Below are 26,323 nucleotides of genomic sequence, written 5' to 3' on the forward strand. Positions count from 1 at the left end.
AAGTGGGAAGGGGGTAAAGTGACTGAAGGGAGAAGAGGGGGAGAAGGGTTGAAAGAGTGTCGATGGTGGACGGGGGTGATGTGGGTAGAGATGAGGGTTAGAGAGGGAGAAGGGGAGTAGCGGGGCTATGAGTGGGAGGAGACGGGAAGAAGAGTGTGAAGAGGCGGGGGATGTGAGGCGGTGAGGCAAGAGGGGTGAGGCGGTGGTAGTGGCGAGGCGGTGAGGGAGAGGAAGCAGCATCTGTTGACAGTGCTCGAGTGCTCAGTGTGTTGGTGGCTGGAGGAAGCAGCGTCTGGGTCCAGTCTCTTGTTAACCACAGACCGTTTCCTGGATTAACACATTAAATTTAGAACAGGCAATTACAGCCACTACTTCAGTACAAGCAGCCTTTTAATGAGAAGGTAATCATAACACAGTGGTAGTCTATTGGGACAATTAAAGCTTCAATCTCATTCCTGCAGCCCCAGGGAGAAGTTGTTTATTTTTCCTCCTAGCTTTCACCTTTTTTCTTTCTCAAATAGTTCTCTCTGATGATTGACACAGGCTGCTGGTCAGGTTTCTCAATGGGATCCTCATACCCTGACTTTCAGTAGATGAATGTGCTTAGAATGTTTGTGCCACTGAAGGAGATAAATATCTGATCTCTGTACACCTCACTCCAAAGAGGTGTGATGTGGAACCAGCCTGCTGGAGACATGCCAACACATCGCCTTCTGGGCTGTGGTCAGACAGATTCTCACAGCTCTTGACAGGACTTTCTGCTGTCGGGTGAGGCGAAAATTCACTTTTACTAACAGTACCTCTGTGACCTCACCCCAAACATGACAGAAATCACAATTCAACCCCACGCATGGGACATGGCCTTTACAGAAAGTGTTTAGATAATTTAGGTAACCAGTGATATGTTGGTGTTGGCACAAACTTCCTCGTTGATTCAAAGACAAAGTTTTGGCCATCACTCCTAGCAACAGTACAGACAATTCAGGAAACAGTGAGTGGAATCTCTTCCATTCCATTCTGTTCCTCTGGGCTTTCCACATTGGAATGTGTTGGGATGAAAACACCGGCTCCCCATAGCAGAACAGGCACACAAAGAGGTACCTCCTTGACGGGAACTCTGAGGAACTCCATCTTTCCTTCCCTCCCACATCCCAATACATCCCTCCTTTTAATTCTCAGGAGCCGATCAACATTCCACACGAGATCAAGGTGGGATTAACACCAGCCTGGATGAGTTGGAGAATCAGGTCAGTGGAACATCTCGAAGTAAAGCTGCCTTGGAAACTCGTTACGACAGCCCTCGCTATGGACAGCAGGCAGACTGTGTGAAGGACTCACACACATGGTTTCTCTGCCTCTCGTGGTCTGGATGCTCCAGTGTCAATCTGCGGGGAACCACTGTCCCTTGTGTCGCTTCACCAAGCAGCTAGTGATGGCCAGGGCGCCACCCTTCACAAACCGCACAAAGTTATCACCCACCAGAGGTCCCATTGCAAACAAGGAGGACTCCTGCACCAACTCGTGAGTGTAGGGGTGAATGTGTACAGGGTTGTAGCGGCAGGAGATGGGCAGTTTGGGGTCCAGCCCCAAGTAGGCACCATTGTCTCTCAGGAAGGAAAGCTTGGGATTGGTGCCAATCAGCACAAGTACCATGGACACACTCACTCGTGTTTCCACCCTGTCCCAACTCTCCAGGACACACTTGTGATCAGGCTGGAAACTACGGACCCGGTGCTGTGGCAAGCTGACGTAACCCTGGTAAGAGGTGCGCTCCTCACCCACACGCTGCTGGCTCATCATCTGGTGCACCTTGTGGTATTCTGGATACAGCACCTTAGGCAGCTGGTTGAATATCAGGTTGGGATCGGTAACAGAGGACCGGAAGGCGTGGAGGACCGGCACGTTCCGGTGGTGGGCACAGAGAATGGCATCAGCCGCACTCAGTCCAGCACCCACAATCAGTACGGGCTCTGAGAACTCGTTCAGCCGCCCCTGGACCACGGCCGCCTCCAACTCTGAGACACTATGATACACGAAGGGCAAGTCCTCGCCTTGTACTCCCAGCCACAATAGCTCATCACGAGTCCCCGTTGCCAGCACTACGTTCTCGGCGTAGATGAGGAAGGGTGTCTGTGTTCCATCGCTCCAACTCTGATACCCCTGGACTTCCCACAAGGATGAGCTCTCCTGGCTTACAGGGTGCTCTCTGCCCTCCTCACCCTCAGAAGCACTGCAGGCTCGACGCAGCAACGTCACACGGCTTCGGTTCACAAAGTTCTTCTCCAGACCCATCTCACTGACAAAGTTTTGGTAATAGGCAGCAACCTCAGCTGGAAGCACCCGGTCATTCCTCAGGCTCCTGTGGTGTTTGGGGCAGGGGTAGGGGGAGGGAGGGAAAGATATAAAGTGTACAGTGAAGACACTGGGCTGGCAGATGTGCCTCAGCTGGAAAATTCAGCTTTCTGAATGATCCCAGTGGATGGGAACTGTGGATGTCTCCATATCGTCACCAGCCATCAACAACATATATACAGAAAGGTGCTGGAAAAGGGCTAGTAACACAATGAAGATTCCCACCCACCCTGTTCATGGACTGCTTGTCCCACTCCCATCAGGGAGCAGGCTACGTAGCATCCACACCAGGGCCACCAGATTCAAAAACAGTTACTTTCCCCAAGCAGTAAGACTGATCAATACCTCCACCCACTAACCACTACTACTTTATCATTTCCTGTCAGTCACCTTACATACAGACACTTCCCAGCCTAGTGTCACTTTATGGATAGACAACTAGTCAATGTGCAGTGCCTATAAAAGTATTCACCCCCCCCCCCCCCCTTGGAACTTCTCATGTTTTATTGTTTTACAACATTGAATCACAGTGGATTTAATTTGGCTCTTTTTGACACTGATCAACAGAAAAAGACTCCTTCTTGTCAAAGTGAAAACAGATCTCTACAAAGTAATCTAAATTAATTACAAATATAAAACATAAAATAATTGATTGCATAAGTATTCACTCGTTTCAAGTCAGTATTTAGTAGATGCACCTTTGGCAGCAATTACAGCCTTGAGTCTGTGTGGATAGGTCTCTATCAGCTTTGCACATCTGGACACTGCAATTGATCCCTATTCTTTACAAAACAGCTCAAGCTCTGTCAGATTGCATAGGGATTGTGGGTTAACAGCCCTTTTCAAGTCCAGCCATGAATTCTCAATTGGATTGAGGTCTGGACTCTGACCTGGCCACTCCAGGACATTAACTTCAACAGGATATACTCGTACTGGCTTTGGAGCAGTGCAGAGGTGGTTCACCAGGTGGTTCAGAGGTGAGGGGATTAGACTATGAGGAGAGATTGAGTCACCAGGGACTGTATTTGCTGGAATTCAGAAGAATGAGAAGTCTTATAGAAACATATAAAATTATGAAAGGGATAGATACGAGAGCAGGGAAGTTGTTTCCACTGGTAGGCAAAACTAGAACTAGGGGACAGAGCCTCAAGATTCAGGGAAGTAGACTTAGGGAGGAACTGCTTTTCCCAGGGAATGGTGAATCTGTGGAATTCTCTGCCCAGTGAAGCAGTGGAGGCTACCGCAGTAAATATATTTAAGACAAAGTTGGATAGATTTGTGCATAGTAGGGGAATTAAAGGTTATGGGGAAAAGGTAGGTAGGTGGAGTTGAGTCCATGGCCAGACCAACCATGATCTTATTGAATTGTGGCGCAGGCTTGATGGGCCAGATGGCCAACTCCTGCTCCTATTTCTTATCTTGTTGTTTTTAAGCTATTCCTGTGTAGCTTTGGCTTTATGCTTGGGGTCATTGTCTTGCTGGAAAACAAATCTCCCAAGTTGTGTTTCTTTTGCAGACTGCATCAAGTTTTCCTCCAGGATTTCCCTGTATTTTGCTGCATTCATTTTATCCTCTACCTTCACAAGCCTTCCAGGGAGTGGAGCATCCCCACAGCATGATGCAGCCACCACAATGCTTCATGGTAGGAATGGTGTGTATTTGATTATGTGTGGTGTCCAGCTTAAGCCAAACATAGCGTAAGTGGTTTCATCAGATCATAGAATCTTCTTCCAGCTGACTTCAGAGCATGACCACATGCCTTCTGGCAAACTCCAGCCCAGATTTCATGTGAGTTTTTTTCAACAGTGGCTTTCTCTTTGCCACTCTCCCATAAAGCTGTGACTGGTGAAGCACCTGGGCAACAGTTGTTGTTTGCACAGTCCCTCCCATCTCAGATAATGAAGCTTGTAACTCCTCCAGAGCTGTCATAGGTCTCTTGACGGCCTCCCTCGCTCATCCCTTTCTCGCATGGTCACTCAGTTTTTGAGGATGGCCTGCTCTAGGCAGATTTACAGCTGAGCCATATTCTTTCCACTTCTTGATGATTGACTAAACTGTACTCCAAGGGATATTCAGTGACTTGGAAATTTTCTTTCTTGGATCTATCTCCTGACTTGTGCTTTTCCCAGAGTTGCTTGGAGTGTTCTTTTGTCTTCATGGTGTAGTTTTTGCCGGGATTCTGACTCACCAGCAGTTGGACCTTCCAGATACAGGTGTATTTTTACTATATCAATTGCATACAGGTCTCCAAAATCAGATCACCATTTAACTAATAACATGACTTCTAAAACCAATTGGCTGCACCAGTGATGATTTGGTGTGTCATATTAGAGTGAATACTTGTGCAATCAATTGTGTTTTATACTTGTAATTAATTTAGATCACTTTGTAGAGATCTGTTTTCTCTTTGACATGAAAGAGTCTTTCCTGTTGACCAGTGTCAAAAACAGCCAAATTAAATCCACTGAGATTTAATGTTGTAAAACAATAAAACGTGAAAACTTCCGGGGGTGGGGGGGAGATACTTTTTATAGTCACTGCATACAGACTATCTAATATATTTATTGTTTTTTATTATTGTGTACTTTATTTTACTGTCTTTTTTCCAGCCTAACCATTGTTTCATTCTCCTCTACTCTTGTGTACTAGAATTAACATTGAACAATGAAGACCTTAAGACATAGGTGCAGAATTAAGCCATCTGGCCCTTCACGTCTGCTCTTGGCTGAATCCTCACCCTTCTACCCACACTCTGCCCCTGGGGAGACCTCATCTTCTGTCCAGGGTCATTAGCCACTGCCTCCACTGCACACTCAAACTATTTCCAACACTTTTTCCATTTGTCCTCCCTTGTTCCTCCCTACCATCACCACCAATAAACACATAAAATGCCAGAAACACTCAGCAGGTCTGGCAACATCTTCAGGGACAGAAGCAGGGTTACTGCTGCAAGTTGAGGACCTTCCATAAAAAGCTTCCTGCCCTACAAAGGATTCTTGCCAGGGTCATTTTGTATTTGACTGGTTCTCAGTCACTGAGTTAACTGTTGACCTTGACCCTCCTGGACACTTAATCACGCAACTGATTTCACAAACAGATCCCCACGACACTAAGTTATTTCCTGTTTCTCTTCATGTAATTCTATCCCATTGCTTTCCACAGCTTCCTAAAACTTCACTCCTCTCTGACTTAGCCCCTTCACATTCTGGTGACTGCAAAAATTTCTATTTTCCCCGTCTAGATTTCCATTTCTGAATACAGACATCCCTGAACTTGCTACCTCCCTTCTATCCTGAACCCAATTCCCTATCCCCCTTCTCAGTGCATCTTTTAATTGGACCTCAGGACAAGTCATTCAGTCCGCTGGAAGGATGTTGGCCAGGCCTGAGCTGCCTAATGGCTGATTGGATGCACATGCAAGCCATTGATAAGGTCACGTGGGACCAGACAGTTGTAAATCATCAAACAGCAGGTTTGATGCATGATAGTGCAATTCAATCCTTCATTCAAGGTGGTGGCTAAGGAGAGCTTCAACATGATCCAACTCTCTCCACTTCATCAGTTGGACATCTGTTCAAACCCTTGGCCAATAAACTTACCGAATGGAGGTTTAAAAATCTTCTGGTCTGTGACCCCTCACTCAGCCTTCGGATGACTTCTTACATGAATAGTTATTTCCCTCCCCAGGAACGTGGTGACGTAAGTGGACAGGGTGGTGAGGAAGATGCTTGAATTCACTGACCACAATACCATAGTTGGAACATCGGGTTATAAACCGGTTAAACCACATGTTGAGAATCGTGTACAGTTCAGATTGACAAGATACAGAAAGGGTATGTTAAGCTAGAAGGGACACAAAAAATTCACAAAGGTGTTGTCTGGAGTGAAGGGCTTGAGTTACAAGGAGATACTGGACAAGCTGAGACTGTTATACATGGAGTGAAAGAGGCTGATCAGTGATCTTATAGATGTTCAAAAAATTATGAGAGGAAATAGATAGGATAATCATGTTTCTTTTTCTCCCCAGGATGAGGGGAGTCTAAAGCTAGAGGGCATAAGTTTAAGGTGAAAGGGCAAGGAGTTAAAGGGGATTAGAACGGCGGGTTTTCTCCCCATAGAGAGTGGTAGATATATGGAATGAATTGCTGGAAATGAGGAAAGGTTTAGAAAGACAAGGCCCAAAGCAGACAAACCGGATTAGTTTAGAGAGGCAGACTGGTCAGAATGTATGAATTAGGCTGAAGAGTCCATTTCTGTGTTGAATTTGTAAAGACTCTCCTCCTAGTAGGAAAAGTCCCAATCCCCACCGAGCCAATATTTTCCAGAATCCTACAAATCAGTGAAGTTATCCATGAGCTTTTTGTATTCCATAGAATACAAGTTTGTGTAAACCCGCTCATAATCTGACCCAGTAAACAGAAGCCCTTTCAGGAAAAGGACAATGTTGAGAAGGCAGAGGGTTGGTTCTGGTACAGACCTGCGCTTCTCCCCGACCCAGTCCTTCATCTTCAGAGCCGGTAATTCCATCCAGCTGCCAAAGCTTAGTGTAAGCATCGAGCCCTCCATGTCCTGAAAGACAAAGCAGTGAGAGGTCTGACACGGCACAGGAACAGATCAGCCTCCAGGTCCCAGGACCAAGAGCAGAAGCAGGCAGAAAACTTGCAATGAACCGGATTTGATCAGGGACCTGGAGGTAAAGGAACCATTAGGAGGTAGTGACCATAATATGATATGTTTCAACCTACAATTTGAGAAGGAGAAGGGAAAATCGTATATGTCAGTATTAAAGTTGAACAAAGGGAACTATGGAGCTATGAGGGAGGAGCTGGCCAAAGTTCAATGGAACAATACCCTAGCAGGGAAGACAGTGGAACAACAATGACAGGTATTTCTGGGAATAATGCAGAAGGTGCAGGATCGGTTCATTCCAAAGAGGAAGAAAGATCCTAAGGGGAGTAAAGGGCAGCCGTGGCTGACGAGGGAAGTAAAGGGCTGTATAAAAATAAAAGAGAAGAAGTATAACATACCAAAGATGAGCTGGAAACCAGAGGACTGGGAAGCTTTTAAAGAGCAACAGAAGATAACAAAAAAGGCAATACGCCAAAAAAAAGAGGTACGAAGGTAAACTAGCCAAGAATATAAAGGAGGATAGTAAAAGCTTCTTTAGGTATGTGAATAGCAAAAAAATAGTTAAGACCAAATTTGGACCATTGAAGACAGAAACGGGTGAATTTATTATGGGGAACAAGGAAATGGCAGATGAGTTGAACAAGTACTTTGCATCTGTCTTCACTAGGGAAGACACAAACAATCTCCCAAGTGTAATAGTGGCCAAAGGAACTAGGGTAAAGGATGAACTGAAGGAAATTTATATTAGGCAAGAAACGGTGTTGGATAGACTGTTGAGTCTGAAGGCTGATAAGCCCCCGGGACCTGATGGTCTGCATCCCAGGGTACTTAAAGAGGTGGCTCTAGAAATTGTGGACGCATTGGTAATCATTTTCCAATGTTTTATAGATTCAGGAACAGTTCCTGCTGACTGGAGGGTGGCTAATGTTGTCCCACTTTTCAAGAAAGGAGGGAGAGAGAAAACAGGGAATTATAGACCGGTTAGCCTGACGTCAGTGGTGGGAAAGATGCTGGAGTCAATTATAAAAGAGGAAATTACGACACATTTGGATAGCAGTAGAAGGATCAGTCCGAGTCAGTATGGATTTACGAAGGGAAAATCATGCTTGACTAATCTTCTGGAGTTTTTTGAGGATGTAACTATGAAAATGGACAAGGGAGAGCCAGTGGATGTAGTGTACCTGGACTTCCAGAAAGCTTTTGATAAAGTCTCACATAGGAGATTAGTGGGCAAAATTAGGGCACATGGTATTGGGGGCAGAGTACTGACATGGATTGAAAATTGGCTGGCTGACAGGAAACAAAGAGTAGCGATTAACGGGTCCCTTTCGGAATGGCAGGCTGTGACCAGTGGGGTACCGCAAGGTTCGGTGCTGGGGCCGCAGCTGTTTACAATATACATTAATGATTTAGATGAATGGATTAAAAGTAACATTAGCAAATTTGCTGATGACACAAAGCTGGGTGGCAGTGTGAAATGTCAGGAAGATGTTATGAGAATGCAGGGTGACTTGGACAGGTTGGGTGAGTGGGCAAATGTATGGCAGATGCAGTTTAACGTGGATAAATGTGAGGTTATCTACTGTGGTGGCAAGAACAAGAAGGCAGATTACTATCTAAATGGAGTCAAGTTAGGAAAAGGGAAAGTACAACGAGATCCAGGTGTTCTTGTACATCAGTCAATGAAAGCAAGCATGCAGGTACAGCAGGCAGTGAAGAAAGCTAATGGCATGCTGGCCTTTATAACAAGAGGAATTGAGTATAGGAGTAAAGAGGTCCTTTTGCAGCTGTACAGGGCCCTGGTGAGACCCCACCTGGAGTATTGTGTGCAGTTTCGGTCTCCAAATTTGAGGAAGGACATTCTTGCTATTGAGGGAGTGCAGCATAGGTTCACAAGGTTAATTCCCGGAATGGCAGGACTGTCATACGTTGAAAGATTGGAGCGACTGGGCTTGTATACACTGGAATTTAGAAGGATGAGAGGGGATCTGATTGAGACATATAAGATTATTAAGGGATTGGACACGCTGGAGGCAGGAAGCATGTTCCTGCTGATGGGTGAGTCCAGAACTAGAGGCCACAGTTTAAGAATAAGGGGTAGGCCATTTAGAACTGAGATGCGGAAAAACTTTTTCACCCAGAGAGTGGTGGATTTGTGGAATGCTCTGCCCCAGAAGGCAGTGGAAGCCAAGTCTCTGGATGCATTCAAGAGAGAGCTAGATAGAGCTCTTATAGGTAGCGGGGTCAAGGGATATGGGGAGAGGGCAGGAATGGGGTACTGATTGTGTATGATCAGCCATGATCACAGTGAATGGCGGTGCTGGCTAGAAGGGCTGAATGGCCTACTCCTGCACCTATTGTCTATTGGCAACACCTCTAATGTTGAGTATAGGAATAGAATAAGGTGGAGGATAAATGCGTAGCTGAGGGATTGGAGCAGGGATTCAGATTTCTGGATCATTGGGACCTCTTCTGGGGCAGGTGTGACCTGTACAAAAAGGACGGGTTGCACTTGAATCCCAAGGAGACCAATATCCTGGCGGAGAGGTTTGCTAAGACTATTGGGGAGAGTTTAAACTAGAATTGCTAGGGGGTGGGAACAGAATTGAAGTGACAGAGGAAAGGGAGGTTGGCTCACAAGTAGAGAAAGCTTGGAGACAGTGCAAAAGGGAGGATAGGCAGGTGATAGAGAAGGGATGCGCTCAGTCCAATGGTTTGAGATGTGTCTATTTTAATGCAAGGAGTATTATGAACAAAGCGGATGAACTTACGAGCGTGGATCAGCACTTGGAGCTATGATGTTGTGGCCATTACAGAGACTTGGATGGAGCAGGGCCAGGAATGGCTACTTCAAGTGCCAGGCTTCAGATGTTTCAGAAAGGATAGGGAGGGAGGCAAAAGAGGTGGGGTCATGGCACTGTTGATCAGGGCTAGTGTCACGGATGCAAAAAAGGAGGAAATCAAGGACAGGTTGTCTACGGAGTCTCTGTGGGTGGAAGCTAAGAATATGAAGGAGTCAATAACTCTTTTGGGTTTTTTTTATATAGACCACCCAATAGTAACAGGGACATTGAGGAACAGATAGGGAGACAGATTCTGCAATAATAACAGGGTTGTTATGGTGGGAGATTTTAATTCCCCAAATATTTTTCATTTAAAAATCTTATTTATTAATTATTATTGAAGATTAACAAAAAAAATACATTAAGTGTTTGTTAGGTGTATTCAGGAAGGTTTCTTGACACAATATGTAGATAAGCCTACAAGAGGAGAGGCTGTACTTGATCTGGTATTGGGATATGAACCTGGTCAGGTGTCAGGTCTCTTAGTGGGAGAGCATTTTGGCGATAGTGATCACAATTCTATCTCCTTTACCACAGCATTGAAGAGGGATAGGAACAGACAAGTTAGGAAAGTGTTTAATTGGAGTAAGGGGAAATATGAGGCTATCAGGTAGGAACTTGGAAGCATAAATTGGGAACAGATGTTCTCAATGAAATGTACAGAAGAAATGTGGCAAATCTTCAGGGGATATATGTGAGAGGTTCTGCATAGGTATGTTCCAATGAGACAGGGAAAGGATGGTAGGGTACAGGAACCGTGGTGTACAAGGGCTGTTGTAAATTTAGTCAAGAAGAAGAGCTTATGAAAGGTTCAAAAAACTAGGTAACGATAGAGATCTAGAAAATTATAAGGCTAGCCAGGAGCTTAAGAATGAAATTAGGAGAGCCAGAAGGGGCCATGAGAAGGCCTTGGCAGACAGGATTAAGGAAAACCCCAAAGCATTCTACAAGTATGTGAAGAGCAAGAGGATAAGGTGTGAGAGAATAGGACCAATCAAGTGAGACAGTGGAAAAGTGTGTATGCAACCAGAGAAGATAGCAGAGGTACTAAATGAATACTTTGCTTCAGTACTCACTACGGAAAAGGATCTTGGCGATTGTAGGGATGACTTGCAGCAGACTGAAAAATGTGAGCATGTAGATATTAAGAAAGAGGATGTGCTGGAGCTTTTGGAAAGTGTCAAGTTGAATAAGTCACTGGGACTGGACAGGATATACCCCAGGCTACTGTGGGAAGCGAGGGAAGAGATTGCTGAGCCTCTGGCGATGATCCTTGCATCATCAATGAGGACGGGACAGGTTCCGGAGGACTGGAGGGTTGTGGATATTGTTTCCTTATTCAAGAAAGGGAATACAGGTAGACCAGGAAATTATAGACCAGTGAGTCTTACTTCAGTGGTTGGTAAGCTGATGGAGAAGATCCTGAAAGGCAGGTTTTATGAACATTTGGAGAGGCATAATATGATTGGGAGTAGTCAGCACAGCTTTCTAAAAGGCAGGTCGTGCTTTACGAGACTGATTGAATTTTTTGAGGATGTGACTAAACACATTGATGAAGGTAGAGCAGTAGATGTAGTTTATATGGATTTCAGCAAGGCATTTGATAAGGTATCCCATATAAGGCTTATTGAGAAAGTAAGGAGGCATGGGATCCAAGGGGACATTGCTTTGTGGATCCTGGACTGGCTTGCCCACAGAAGGCAAATAGTGGTTGTAGATGGGTCATATTCTGCATGGAGGTTGGTGACCAGTGGTGTGCCTCAGAGATCTGAGATCTGTTCTGGGACCCATACTCTTCGTGATTTTTATAAATGACCTGGATGAGGAAGTGGAGGGATGGGTTAGTAAATTTGCTGATGACACAAAGGTTGGGGATATTGTGGATAACAATGCAAAACTGGGCTGAGAAGTGGCAGATGGAGTTCAACCCAGATAAGTGTGATGTGGTTCATTTAGGTATGTCCAAATATGATGGAAGAATTAATGGTAAGACTCTTGGCATGTGGAGGATCAGAGGGATCTTGGGGTCTGAGTCCATAGGTCATTCAAAGCTGCTGTGCAGATTGACTGTGGTAAAGAAGGCATACGGTGCATTGGCCTTCATCTACTGTGGGATTCAGTTTAAGAATCGAGAGGTAATTTTACAACTATATTGGACCCTAGACAGATTCCACTTGGAGTACTGTGCTCAGTTCTGGTCGCCTCTCTACAGGAAGGACGTGGAAGCTATAGAAAGGGTGCAGAGGAGATTTACAAGGATGTTGCCTGGATTGAGGAGCGTGCCTTATGAGAATAGGTTGAGTGAATTCGGCCTTTTCTCCTCAGAGCGACGGAAGGTAAGAGGTGACCTGATAGAGGTGTATAAGATGATGAGAGGCATTGATCGTTTGGATCGTGTGGACAGGGCTGAAATGGCTAGCACGAGAGGGCATAGTTTTAAGGTGCTTGAAAGTAGGTACAGAGGAGATGTCAGGGGTAGGTTTTTTTTTTAAACACAGAGAGTAATGAGTGTATGGATCGGGCTGCCGGCGACTGTGGTTGAGGCGGATACAACAGGGTATTTTAAGAGACTCCTCAATAGGTACATGGAGCTTAGAAAAAGAGAGGGCTATGGATAAGCTATGATTTCTTCATCAGGAAAAAATGCGTCGCTCTGCAATTCACCACCAAAATGCTAGTTGGTGGTGGGGTTTCTAATGGCAACTGAGCGCATCATGTTGGAGTTGGAGCTAATAAATGTTGAACAAGGGTTACTTTTATTGAAATTACTGCAACGCAGAAAAGAAAGATGTCGGAGGAGATGGTATGTATGACCATTGAACGGATTGAGGCAGAAGGAGGGTGAATTTTCTGTGCTTGTCCGGCCACTGAGAGACATGGACGAGGAAATGCATTTCAAAAATGTTCTGATGTCGGCAAGTAGATTTGACGATTTGGTTCATCAACTCCAACCATTTATTTCGCATCAGTGTATGCACAGTGTGCCTATAGACAGAAGGAAATGCGATGCTACCAAGCGGACCAATCACAGTTGTTGCAGTCTGCGATGCCGCAACGCACAGTTACATTTTTGGAGAAGCATGCGTCAGGCTATGGTGTAGGGTAGAGTGCAGGTTACGCGGCTACGCTGTACCTACAGTGTTCATTTGACGCAGAAGTATAAATCAGCCTTAAATGAGTACTTTGCATCAGTCTGCACTGTGGAAGACACCAGCAATGTGCCTGATGTTGTAATGTGTGAAGGAAGAGAAGAGGGTGCAGTTACTATTACAAGAGAGAAGATGCTCAAAAAAGCTTAAAGACCTAAAAGGACATAAGTCACCTGGACCAGGTGAACTGCACCCTAGAGTCTGAAAGAGATTGTGGTGGCATTAGCAATAATCTTTCAAAAATCATTGGACTCTGGCATGGTGCCAGAGGATTCGAAAATTACAGATCAATTAGCCTGATCTCAGTGTTGGGAAGATGTTGGAGTCAGTTGTTAAGGACGAGGAGATGGAGTACTTGGTGACAAAGTCAGCATGGTTTCCTTCAGGGAAAATCTTGTCTGACGAACCTGTTGGAATTCTTTGAGGAGATTACAAGTAGGGTAGATAAAGGGGATGCAGTGGATATTGTATATTTGGACTTTAAGAACACCTTTCACAAGGTGCCACACATGAGGCTGCTTACCAAGTTAAGAGCCCATGGTATTACAGGAAAGTTACTAACATGATTAGAGCATTGGCTTTTTGGAAGAAGGCAGCGAGTGGAAATAAAAGGATCCTTGTCTGGTTGGCTGCCAGTGACCTATGTTCCGCAGGGGTCGGTGTTGGGACCATTTCTTTTTATGCTGTATAAAAATTATTTGGATGGTGAAATAAATGGATTTGTGCCAGGTTTGCAGATGATACGAAGATTGGTGGAGAGGTAGGCAGTGTTGAGAAAACAGGCAAGATGCAGAAGGACTTAGATTAGGAAAATGGGCAAGAAAGTGGCAAATGAATTACAATGCTGGAAAATGCATGGCCATGCACTTTGGTAGTAAAAATAAATGTGTAGACTATTTTCTAAGCAGGGAGAAAATCCAAAAATCTGAGATGCAAAAGGACTTGGGAGCCCTTGTGCAGAACACCCTAAAGGTTAACTTGCAGGTTGAGTCAGTGGTGAGAAAGGTAAATGCAATGTTAGCATTAATTTCAAGAGGTCTAGAATACAAGAGCTGGGATGTGATGCTGAGGCTTTATAAGGCACTGGTGAAACATTGACTGTGCTCTTTTCCATAGATGTTGCCTGACCTGCTGAGTTCCTCCAGCATTAGGCAGATCGTGCCTAACAAGCCTGATAGAGTTCTTTGAGGAGGTGACCAGGCATATAGATGAGGGTAGTGCAGTGGATGTGATCTACATGGATTTTAGTAAGGCACTTGACAAGGTTCCACACGGTAGGCTTATTCAGAAAGTCAGAAGGCATGGGATCCAGGGAAGTTTGGCCAGGTGGATTCAGAATTGGCTTGCCTACATAAGGCAGAGGGTCGTGGTGGAGGGAGTACATTCAGATTGGAGGGTTGTGACTAGTGGTGTCCGACAAGGATCGGCTCTGGGACCCTAACTTTTGTGATTTTTACTAACGACCTGGATGAGGGGGTAGAAGGGTGGGTTGGCAAGTTTGCAGGCGACACAAAGGTTGGTGGTGTTGTAGATAGTGTAGAGATTACAGAGAGACATTGATAGGATGCAGAAGTGGGCTGAGAAGTGGCAGATGGAGTTCAACCTGGAGAAGTGTGAGGTGGTACACTTTGGAAGGACAAAATCCAAGGCAGAGTACAAAGTAAATGGCAGGATACTTGGTAGTGTGGAGGAGCAGAGGGATCTGGGGGTACACGTCCACAGATCCCTGAAAGTTGCCTCACAGGTAGATAGGGTAGTTAAGAAAGCTTATGGGGTGTTAGCTTTCATAAGTCGAGGGATAGAGTTTAAGAGACGCGATGTAATGATGCAGCTCTATAAAACTCTGGTTAGGCCACACTTGGAGTACTGTGTCCAGTTCTGGTCACCTCGCTATAGGAAGGATGTGGAAGCATTGGAAAGGGTACAGAGGAGATTTACCAGGATGCAGCCTGGTTTAGAGAGTATGGATTATGATCAGAGATTAAGGGAGCTAGGGCTTTACTCTTTGGAGAGAAGGAGAATGAGAGGAGACATGATAGAGGTGTACAAGATATTAAGAGGAATAGACAGAGTGGACAGCCAGCGCCTCTTCCCTAGGGCACCACTGCTCAGTACAAGAGGACATGGCTTTAAGGTAAGGGGAGGGAAGTTCAAGGGGGATATTAGAGGAAGGTTTTTTACTCAGAGAGTGGTTGGTGCATGGAATGCACTGACTGAGTCAGTGGTGGAGGCAGATACACTAGTGAAATTTAAGAGACTACTAGACAGGTATATGGAAGAATTTAAGGTGGGAGGGTTATATGGGAGGCAGGGTTTGAGGGTCGGCACAACATTGTGGGCCGAAGGGCCTGTAATGTGCTGTACTGTTCCATGTTCTATTTTGTGTGTGTTGCTTGGATTTCCAGCATTTGCAGTATTTCTCTTGCTCGTGATTGAACAGAAGTGGGTGTTTAATGGTTGCTGTGGATTCAGTCAGCAGAAAGATCAGTTTCTGTGCTTTAAGGAGGCAGATATATTTGTTAATGACAACTGATGAAGGGATTTGGGCAGAAGGTGGGAACAGGATACAGAAGTGAATGGTAAGCCAAGAATGTGTTGAATGGTTCAGCAAGTTGATAGGTCCATCCCTCCTGGTCTCCATGTCTCTTGGTGTGTTGCTACTGCCCACAGCCCTTTACATCATCTCACACTGACCTCATGCTTGATAATATATCATATCCATCAAAACCTTTTCTCTTCTATTGTTTCCCGAACTTTGTTTAGCACTGTGAACTTTGCCAAGATCTTTCTTACTTAATGAAATTCTTGAACACAAGAGATTCTGCAGATGCTGGAAATCGAAAGCAACACAAATAGAACACTGGAAGAACTCAGCATCTAAGGGGAGGAATAAACAGTTGATGTTTTGGGTTGAGATCCTTCATCAGGACTGGAAAGGAAGGGGGTAGAGGCCAGAATAAGATGATGGGGGGAGGAGGAGAAGGAGTGCAAGCTGGCAGGTGACAGAAGAAACCAGGTGGGTGGGGAAGAGAGGCTAAAGTAAGGAAGTTGGAAGGTGAAAGATGGAAGAGCTAAAAGGGCCAAACAAAGAATCTCATAGGAGAGTAAACCATGGGAGAAAGGGAAGGAGCGGCACTAGAGAGATGATAAACAGCTGAGTAGAACAGAAGGGGTCAGTATGGGGAATGAAAAACGAGAGAAAGGACAGGACGGAAATAACCACACCGTCACCTTTACCAAATTCAACTCTCCCCAACTGCCCATACCCTTTAATAGTCAGAGTACAGCCCATCGTATCCCGAGGTCACATCTCTCAGAGAACAGCCCATCACATCCCGAGGTCACATGTTTCGGATCACAGCCCATCACATCCCGAGGGCACATCTCTCGGAGCACAGCCTATCACATCCCAAGGTCACATCTCTCAGAGAACAGCACATCACATCCCGAGGTCACATGTCCCAGAGAGCAGCCTATTGCATTCTGCAATCATGTCAAATCACTGAATGAATATTCTCTTTTGTTGTAATTCCAAGTCCGAGAAGATATAGGGCTTCATTTTTAAGCTGTTATTTCTGTAACCTCTTGTCTTGCCTGCTGACTTACTTTAAGATCTGAACTCTCCATTTCTTGCTATCACAGCCCACCCATCATTCCCATACAGATACCGCTCTCCAACCTCACCTCTCCTCTACCATTCACAATTTTAGAGCTTTGATTGCTTCAACCCACAATTTAGCTTAAAAAGAATCACAAAGTAATTATCATGCTCCGCACAAGGCAGATGCTGGTATGTACAAGGGAACAAAGAGGGATGCACTCAGAGAGAGCAAGAGGCCTTTCATCTCTGGGAGCATTTCTGAAGTTCATTCTTGGCAAGTTTCTTGAATCCACTTCACTTACTGAGGCAAGTATAGGAACTGTCTCATGGCCCATGGCTGTACTGACCACAATGCTAATCTCATCTGCCTCTACACGAATTGTATCTCTCCATTCCCTGCTTGTGCATGTGTCTGTCTAAATATCGCTGTGGTATCTACACCCACCAACTCTTCTGGCAGTAGTTCTAAGCACCTAACCACTCCCTCTCTCACTCTATATATATATATACATGTACGTGATGAAAATGTAGGTGGGTAAAATATACTAAACAAAACTGAACTAAACAAAGCTGGGCTATTATATTACATTGGATAAAATCATTAATGTCGTTAATTCCTCTCCTCTATCCATACATTTAAGGTTGATAATAGGAATTCAGAAAGGTCAAGTTACATCATATGAAAATATTGAATAAATGGTCTCCAAGTTTCTTCAAATTTAAACGAAGAGCCAGAAATGACACTTCTGATTTTTTCTAATCTTAAACATGATATAGTTTGGGAAAACCATTGAAGAATAGTAGGAGGGCTAATCTCTTTCCAATTTAACAAAATAGATCTTCGAGCCATTAATGTAGCAAAAGCAATCATCCGACAAGCTGAGGCGGATAAATAACTATGTTCCAACATTGGTAAACCAAAAATTGCGGTAATAGGATGGGATTGTAAATCAACACGCAAAACTGTTGAAATATTATCAAAAATATCTTTCCAATATTTTTCCAAAAGCGAACAAGACCAGAACGTGAGTCAAAGAAGCTACCTCAGAATGACATCTTTCACAGACAGGATTTATATGAGAGCAAAAACAAGCTAGTTTTTCTTTAGATGTGTGGGCCCTGTGCACCACCTTGAATTGTATTAACCCATGTTTAGCACATATAGAGGAAGAGTTAACTAATTGAAGAATTTTCTCCCAATTCTCTATCGGTAATATAAGTTGAAGTTCCCTTTCCCACTCATTTTTAATTTTATCAGATATACCTGGCTGTATTTTCATAATCATATCATAGATAGTATTTATTAAACCCTTCTGATAAGGGTTTAAACCTAACACTTTTTCCGTGATAGCAATTGAATATGAAGTCAGGAAAGTAGATAATGCAGTATTCAGAAAGTTTCTAATTTGTAAGTATCTAAAAAATTGGGATCTGGGCAAATTATATTTATTAGACAGCTGTTCAAAAGACATGAAACAGTTATCCAAAAATAAGTCACGAAAACATATTATGCTCTTCATTTTCCATATCAAAAAGGCTTGATCCATAACAGAGGATTGGAAAAGAAAATTAGATATAATCGGGCTTGATAAGATAAATTTATTCAAACTGAAAAATTTACGAAACTGAAACCATATTCGTAGTGTATATTTAATTACTGGATTAGCCATTTGTTTATTCAGTTTAGAAAGAGCAAAGGGAAGTGAAGTCCCTAAAATAGAAACCAATGAAAACCCTTGTACCGATTTACATTCAAGGTTTACCCATTGCAGGCTTAAAGTTGTATCCAAATCCTGTGTCCAAAATATGAAATATCAGATATTAATTGCCCAATAATAAAATCTTAAATTTGGTAATACCAAACACCATCCTTTTTAGACTTCTGTAGGTACTTTTTTTACTTAACCTAGGATTTTTATTTTGCCATATATATGAGGAAATTGTAGAATCAACAGTATCAAAAAAGGATTTCGGAATAAAAATTGGTACCATTTGAAATAGATATAAAATTTAGGTAGAATAATCATCTTAATAGCATTGATTCGACCCATCAGTGACAAAGACAATGGGGACCATTTAGTAAGCATTTGTTTAAGCTGATCAATTAAAGGTAAAAAATTGACCTTAAATAAATCCTTGTTTCTTAGTAATTTTAACACCCAGATAAGTAAAATAGTCTGTAACCAATCTGAATGGTGAATGTCTATAAATTGTTTGTTTAATAAGCTTTGTTTAGTTCTGTTTTGTTTAGTTTAGCATATTTTATTTTTTTTCCTTTTTCAATTTGGGTTTTTTTCCTTTTGATTATTTTTTCACTTATATTTTTTATCATGTTTAATCTACATTAAGAGTTTAGGAGGCTTAGTATATTTATGTTATTTCTAGTTTATATTCATATTGTCATGAAGGATGAACAACTCTGATGGGCAGAAGGGTACAGGTTGCCCATGTCCCCCTCCTCTGGGAGAATTACAAACCGTTACTGTTGCCAGGCTGTTAATGAGAGAGAAAGAGATGGAAGAAAACATACTGGGACTGGAACATTTGCTTCAGACAAGGGCGAGATAACACCGGGGGAGAGAGACCATATTATGACTCCTGTAAGACTCACGGCTCCGGAGAGGTTTGTTTACTTGGTACTATTCTGTTCATTAAAATTCCTCAGTGGACAGCTGGAGTGGGCTGGTTTGATGGACTAAGCCATTCAAAACTGATTGACACCTGAGACCCCGTGAGTGGGGATAAAAGTGAGGTCTGGGGAGACACCCCTGAGACACACCAGGAGACACACTAGTGAGCACTGTTTAAGTGTTGGAACCCACGAGAAAAGTGTGGGACATCGGAGACCGAACGAAGGATCGGTCAATTTTAGCTCACAGTGTTTATAGCGAGGCTGGTGGGGGCTTGTGTGTGTGTCCACCCTTGCCTGGGTGACGAGTCCACCATAGAAGAACGGTCTAGCTAAAGGACAGAGGGGTCATACCTGAATGGCCACAACAACACATCGACGGATCAAGATCGTAAAGGAAGGTTTGACTGGCTGTCACTGTTTGATCTCTCTCCCTCTCTCTCTCTCTCCAACAATTACAACACATCGACCAACAACTACCTCAGCCTGTATGAACTGAACTGAACTTTATACTCACATATGACAATTCATTATCCCCTAGACAACGATAGAGCTTGTTTATTATTGATTATTATTATACCCACACTTTTAGGTTTAGTATTGCTAACGTGTATTATCTGTATATTTGCATTGTTGATATTGATTTGTATATTTTACTAATAAACACTGTTTTGAAAATAGTACCAAACTCCAACGGACACTTCTATCTTTGCTGGTAAGACACCCAGTTACGGAGTACGTAACAATATATGCATTTATCAATGATGTAATCCCACTCTCTTTGCATTATTAATGCTGTTATGTATATGAATTTGAAAATTAATAAAAAGATTGAAAAAGAAAATGTAGGTAGGTGGACCAATTAGTTTGCAGGTGCTAAGAAGATTGGTGGCGTGGATAGTATAGAAGACAGGCAAGGAATTCAACAGGATATAGATCAGATGCAGATAAGGGTGGAGAAATGATGAGTGGAATTTAACCCAGCCAAATGTAAAGTGTTGCACCTTGGTAAAGAGAAAGTACATTGTTAAAGACAAGATACTTAACAGTGTTGATCAGCAGAGGGATCTTGCTGTCCAAAGTTGTAGCTCCCTGAAAGTGGCTACACAGGTTGATAGGGCAGTTAAGATGGCATATGGTATGTCTTTATTAGACAAGGGAATGAGTTCAAAAGCTAGGAAGGTAGGTTGCAGCTTTATAAAACTCTAGTGAGGCTGGATCTGGAGGATCTGGTCACCTATTATTCTTCGGCTGTCCATCGATTTTCAATGATGACTGAGGCCAGGGCAAGGTTGTATGAAAGACCTGCAGTTGCCCATGCTGCAAGTCTCCCCTCTCCACACCACCGATGTTGTCCAAGGGAAGGGCATTAGGACCCTTCCAATTAATACAATTTAGCACTGGTGTCGTCACAAAGCAATGTGTGAGTAAGCACCTTGCTCAAGGACACAACACGCTGCCTCAGCTAAGGCTCGAACTAGCGACCTTCAGATCATTAGACCAACGCCTTAACCACTTAGCCTTGCCTATTATAGGAAGGACGGCGAGGCTTTGAAAAGGGTGCAGAAGAGGTTTAAGAGGATGTTCCCTGGATTAGAGGGCATATGTTATAACGTAGGTTACTTTCTCTGGAGCAGCGAAAATTGAGGGGAGATCTGACAGAGGTTTATAAGGCTATAGGAGGCATAGATGAGATGTTTAATACCAGAGGGCCTGCATTAAAGGTGAGAGGGGGCAACTTCAAAGGAGATGTGAGAGGAAAGTTTTTATTTTTAAACACAGAGTGGTGGCTGCCTGGAATGGTGGTAGAGGCAAAAACATTAGAGACTTTAAGAGACATTTAGAAAAGCCCATGAATGTAAAGAAAATGGAAGGATATGGATATTGTGTAGCAGAAGAGATTAGTAAACTAATTTAAATGGTTCAGCACAACATTGTAGGCCAAAGTGCCTGCTCCTGTGCATTATTCTTCCATTACACATGTTCTATATATAATCTATGCTCTCCAGTATCTGACATTTCTACCCTTGGAAAAAGACACCTCATTTACACCTCTCATTATTTTATAAATGTCCATCAAGTCTCCCCTCGGACTCTCCTTCTAGCGAATAATCTCTAATCCAGGCAACAGTTTGGTATGATTCAGACACGGCTGCTTTCGGTCCAGTCTTAGCCTTAGCCTCAACCTCAGCTTCATTACAAAGGCAGCCATTTTTGGAGTGGATAGGCTTAGAGCAAAGAACTTGAGGATTTGGCACTGAGGCTAAGATAACATTCTGTTAAATTTCTTTCTCTCTTTTTTATTGTGCAATTGTAGCAGTGTGGATGCCAGGCAGGGATGCTCCTCCTACACGAAGTGAGAAGACAAATAGACTTCCAGTGTTCTAATTGCATAACAGACCATAAGATACAGAAGCAGAATTAAGCTATTTGGCCCATCGAGTCTGTTCTGCCATTTCATCATGGCTGATCCAATTTTCCTCTCAACCTCAATCTTCTGCCTTCTCCCTGTATTCATTCCTGTCCTGATCAATCAATAATCTATCCTCTACCTTAAATATAAATAAAAAAATTTTTAAAAATTGGCCTCCACAGCTGCCTGTGGCAAAGAATTCCACAGATTCACCACTCTCTGGCAAAAGAAACTCCTCCTTGCTTCTGTTCTAAAAGGACGCCCCTACATACAAAAAGAGCCTAGATGAGGATGTTAGTAGAGGATCCCTGTGCCTTTACTAATTCAGTATTCAAAGCAGAGCATTGAGTCACACAAAGATTTGCAGAGCTAAACTATGTCACAACAGAAGTATTTACATATTTTTCCAGGACGCAAATTGTGAATTCAAATCTCCTAGGTTAACCTATCAAAATGTGAAGTGAATAAATAATACACAAAGTGAAACCAAGTTTGCAGTTACTCACATGCCAGGAACCTCCAGGTAATCCTGTGCCTAGGACCAGATGAGAGATACTCTGCGAAGCCTCCAGTCTCCACCACAAGGGAGAAGCGTGACCCAGACCATAGTCACCATCAGGCAGGAGAAGTGTGTCAAAGAGCACAGCCACAGGATTCGAGGAGCGTCCCTCCAAACCTTCAGACAGCCACTCCAGATCCTGAGGGCAGTCAAAACAGAAGTTTGTATTCAGTCACTGAAGACAATGAACTTGGTACCTCACCCTGGAAACGGCAGTGTGCAACACAAAGCTTGATGGTCAGATAGTCTCAGAAAACTTTCATCAGGATCAGATTCAGAACACACCCTCCTGAGTCAGTTACTTCTCAGAGGTCAAAGTTAATTTATTATCAAAATACATACATGTCACCTACTACTCTGAGATTAATTTTCTTGCAGGCATTCACAATAGAACAAAGTAGTACAATAAAATGACACACAAAGACTGACCAACTGTGCAAATAAAAAAAACAAGTAACAATAATAAATAAGCAAATAAATAATACTGAGAGCTTGAGTCCTTGAGTCTTGGATCATTGGGATCTCTTCTGGGGGAGGTATAACCTGTACAAGAGTGACAGGTTGCACCTGAACCCAAAGGGTCCAATACTCTCACAGGCAGGTTTGTTAAAGCTGTTGGGGAGAGTTTAAACTAATTTAGCAGGGGGCTGGAAACTGGAATGAAGGGACTCAGGATAGGACGGATGGTAAAAAAGCAACGATAAGAGTGCAGTCAAATGTCAGGAAAGGCAGGCAGATGGTAGGACAAAATGGCAGAATCAAAAAGGGTAGCAAATACACTACTAAAAAATGTTATATCTTAATGCACGCAGCATAAGAAATAAGGTGGATGATCTTGTTCACTATTACAGATTGTCAGGTACGATGTTGTGGCCATCACTGAATTGTGGCTGAAGTATCGTTGAAGCTGGGAGCTGAATGTCCAAGGTTACACGTTATATCAGAGGGACAGGAAGGTAGGCAGAGGGGGTGGTGTGGCTCTGCAGCTAAAGAATGGCATCAAATCAGTAGAAAGACGTGACACAGGATTGGAAGATGTTGAATCCTTGTGAACCGAGTTAAGAAACTGCAAGGGTAAAAGGACCCTGATGGCAGTTATATACAGGTTTCCTAACAGTAGCTGGGATGAGGACCACAGATTACAACAGGAAATAGAAAAGGTGTGTCAAAAGGGCAATGCTATGGTAGTCATGGGAAATTTTAACATGCAGGTCGATTTGGAAAATCAGGTTGGTAATGGATTTCAAGAGAGTGAGTTGTTGAATGCCTACTAGGGCAGTTTGTTGTTGAGCATACTAGGGGATTAGCTATACTGGATTGGGTGTTATGTAATGAACCAGAGGTGATTAGGGAGCTTCAGGTAAAAGAACCCTTAGAAACCAGTGATCACGATATGATTGAGTTCAACTTGAAATGTGATAGAAAATAAAGTCTGATGTAGCAGTATTCCAGTGGAGTAAAGGAAGTTACAGTGGTATGAGAGAGGAGTTGGCCAAAGTAAATTGGAGATGCCAGCAGGGATAACAGCTGATCAGCAATGATTTGCTTGAATTTCTGAGAAAAATCAGGAAGGTGCAGGATAGATATATTCCAAAATCAAAGATAAGAAAGGATATAGGATGCTAGAAGATAAGGCCAGAGAAATAATAATGGGGGACAAGGAGATGGTAGATGAATTAAATGAGTACTTTGCAGTACTGTGGAAGACACAGCCTACCTGATTTCGAAGGGTGCGAGGGAAGAGAAATAAGTGCAGTTACTATTACAAGGGAGAAGGTGCTCAAAAAGTTGAAAGACCTAAGGGCACCCAGACCAGATGAACTGCACCCTAGGGTTCTGAAAGAGGAAGCGGTGGAGATTGTGGTGGCATTATAAATGATCTTTCAAAAATCATTGGACTCTGTCATGGTGTCAGAGGACTGGAAAATTGCAAATGTCACTGCACTCTTTAAGAAAGCAGAAAGGCAACAGGAAGAAAATTATAGACCAATTAGCCTTATCTTAGTGGTTGGTAAGATGTTGTTAAGGATGAAGTATGGAGCACTTGGTGACACAGGACAAGATAGGACAAAGTCAGCATGGTTTCCTTCAGGGAAAATCTTGCCTGATGAACCTGTTGGAAATCTTTGAGGAGGTTACAGTAGGATAGATAAAGGAGATGTAGTGGACGTCGTATATTTGGACTTTCGAAAGGTCTTTGACAAGGTGCCACACGAGGCTGCTTACCAAAAGCACATGGTATTACAGGAAAGTTACTGGCATGGTTAGATCATTGGCTGATTGGTAGGAGGCAGTGAGTGGGAATAAAAGGATCCTTGTCTGGTTGGCTGCCAGTGACTAGTGGTGTTCTGCAGGGGTCAGTGTTGGGACCACTTCTTTTTATGCTGTATATAAATTTAGATGATGGAATAGATGGCTTTGTTGCCAAGTTTGCAGATGATACAAAGATTAGTGGAGGGGCAGGTAGCATTGCGGAAACAGATAGGCTGAAGAAGGACTTAGATTAGGAGAATGGGAAAGAAAGTGGCAAATGAAATACAATGTTAGAAAATGCATGGTCATGCACTTTGGTAGTAGAAATAAACAATCAGACTATTTTCTCAACCGGGAGAAAAGCCAAAGTCTGAGATGCAAAGGGACTTGGGAGTTGTTGTGCAGAACACCCTAAAGGTTAATTTGCAGCCCGAGTCAGTGGTGAGGAAGGCAAATGCAATGTTAGCATTCATTTCAAGAGGTGTAGAATACAAGAGCAAGGATGTGATACTGAGGCTTTATAAGGCACTGGTGAGGCCTCACCATGAGTAGTTCTGAACAGTTTTGGGCTCCTTATCTTAGAAAAGATGTGCTGGCATTAGAGAGGGTCCAGAGAAGGTTCACAGATATGATTCCAGGAATGAAAGAGCTATCACACGAGGAACGTTTGATGGCTCTGGGTCTGTACTTGCTGGAATTTAGAAGGATGGGGGGGACCTCATTGAAACCTTTTGAATGTTGAAAGGCCCAGACAGAGTAGATGTGGAAAGAATGTTTTCTATGGCGGGGGAGGCAAGGACAAGAGGGCACAGCCTCAGGAGAGAGGAGTGTCCATTTAGAACAGAGATGCAGAGAGATTTCTTTTGCCAGAGGATGGTGAATTTATGGAATTTGTTACTACAGGCAGCTGTGGAGGCCAGGTTGCTGGGTGTACTTAATGCAGAGATTCTTGATAGGTTCTTGATTGGACAGGGCATCAAAGATTACAGGGAGAAGGCCAGGGAACGGAGCTGAGAAGGGGGAAAAGGATCAGCCATGATTGAATGATGGAGCAGACTTGATGGGCCAAATGGCCTAATTCTGCTCCTATGTCCTATGATAAGTCCATAGGTTGTGGAATCAGGTTAGTGGTGAGGTGAGTGAAGTTATCCCCTTTGTTTCAAAAGGCTGATGGTTGAGGTTTAACAACTGTTCCTGAATCTGGTGGTGTGAGTCCTGAATCACCTATACCCCTGATGGCAGCAGAGAGAAGAGAGCGAGCCCTGGATGGTGGGGGCCCTTCCAATGATGGAGTCAGCCACTGGACTACCCTGGCTATGCTGGCTCCCATCGAACCCTTCCCACCTCCTGGTCATGCACATTATTCTTCTTCTCTCATCCCACCCACACTGATTTGATGCTTTTTGTCACTTACTTACACTAAAGGGAAACTTTCAGTGACAAATTAACCAACTAATCCACATTTTTGGAATGTGGGAGGAACACAGAGCACTCGTGGGAATCCGACAGTCAAAGGGAGAATGTGCAAACTCCACACAGACAGTACCCGAGATCAGGATTGATCGGGTCTCTGGGCTTGTGTGTTAGTAAGCCAGTAGAACCCAAGGATGATTATAGGTCACATAGAAAGAAACATAGAAACCCTACAGCACAATACAGGGCCTTTGGCCCACAAAGTTGTGCAGAACATTTCCCCACCTTAGAAATTACTAGGCTTTCCTAAACACAAAGTACACTGCTGATGCTGTGGTCAAAGCAACACGTACAACAAGCTGGAGGAACTCAGCAGGTCGGACAGCATCCGTGGAAACAAACAATCAACGTTTCAGGCCGAGAACCTTTGACAGGACTGAAGAGGGAGGGGGCAGGGGCCCTATGAAGAAGGTGGGGGGAGG

The 26,323-nt window shown here is 43.6% G+C and overlaps 1 protein-coding gene across 2 annotated transcripts in view; it reads right to left on the minus strand.

Moving 5' to 3' along the window:
- Positions 1-372: 372 nt before the first annotated feature.
- osgn1 (oxidative stress induced growth inhibitor 1) overlaps positions 373-26,323 on the minus strand; it is an 84,055-nt gene continuing 58,104 nt past the window's right edge. For both annotated transcript variants that reach the window (XM_073062280.1, XM_073062281.1), the window contains exons 4-6: positions 22,123-22,314; positions 6,830-6,921; positions 373-2,359 (exon numbers count right to left, since the gene is read on the minus strand). In XM_073062280.1, coding sequence (XP_072918381.1) covers positions 1,381-2,359; positions 6,830-6,921; positions 22,123-22,314 — 1,263 coding nt within the window. In that variant the 3' untranslated portion in view covers positions 373-1,380. The remainder of the gene's footprint in view (positions 2,360-6,829; positions 6,922-22,122; positions 22,315-26,323) is intronic.

Source organism: Hemitrygon akajei, chromosome 11 (assembly GCF_048418815.1).
Source record: "Hemitrygon akajei chromosome 11, sHemAka1.3, whole genome shotgun sequence".
NCBI classification, from domain to species: Eukaryota; Metazoa; Chordata; class Chondrichthyes; order Myliobatiformes; family Dasyatidae; genus Hemitrygon; species Hemitrygon akajei.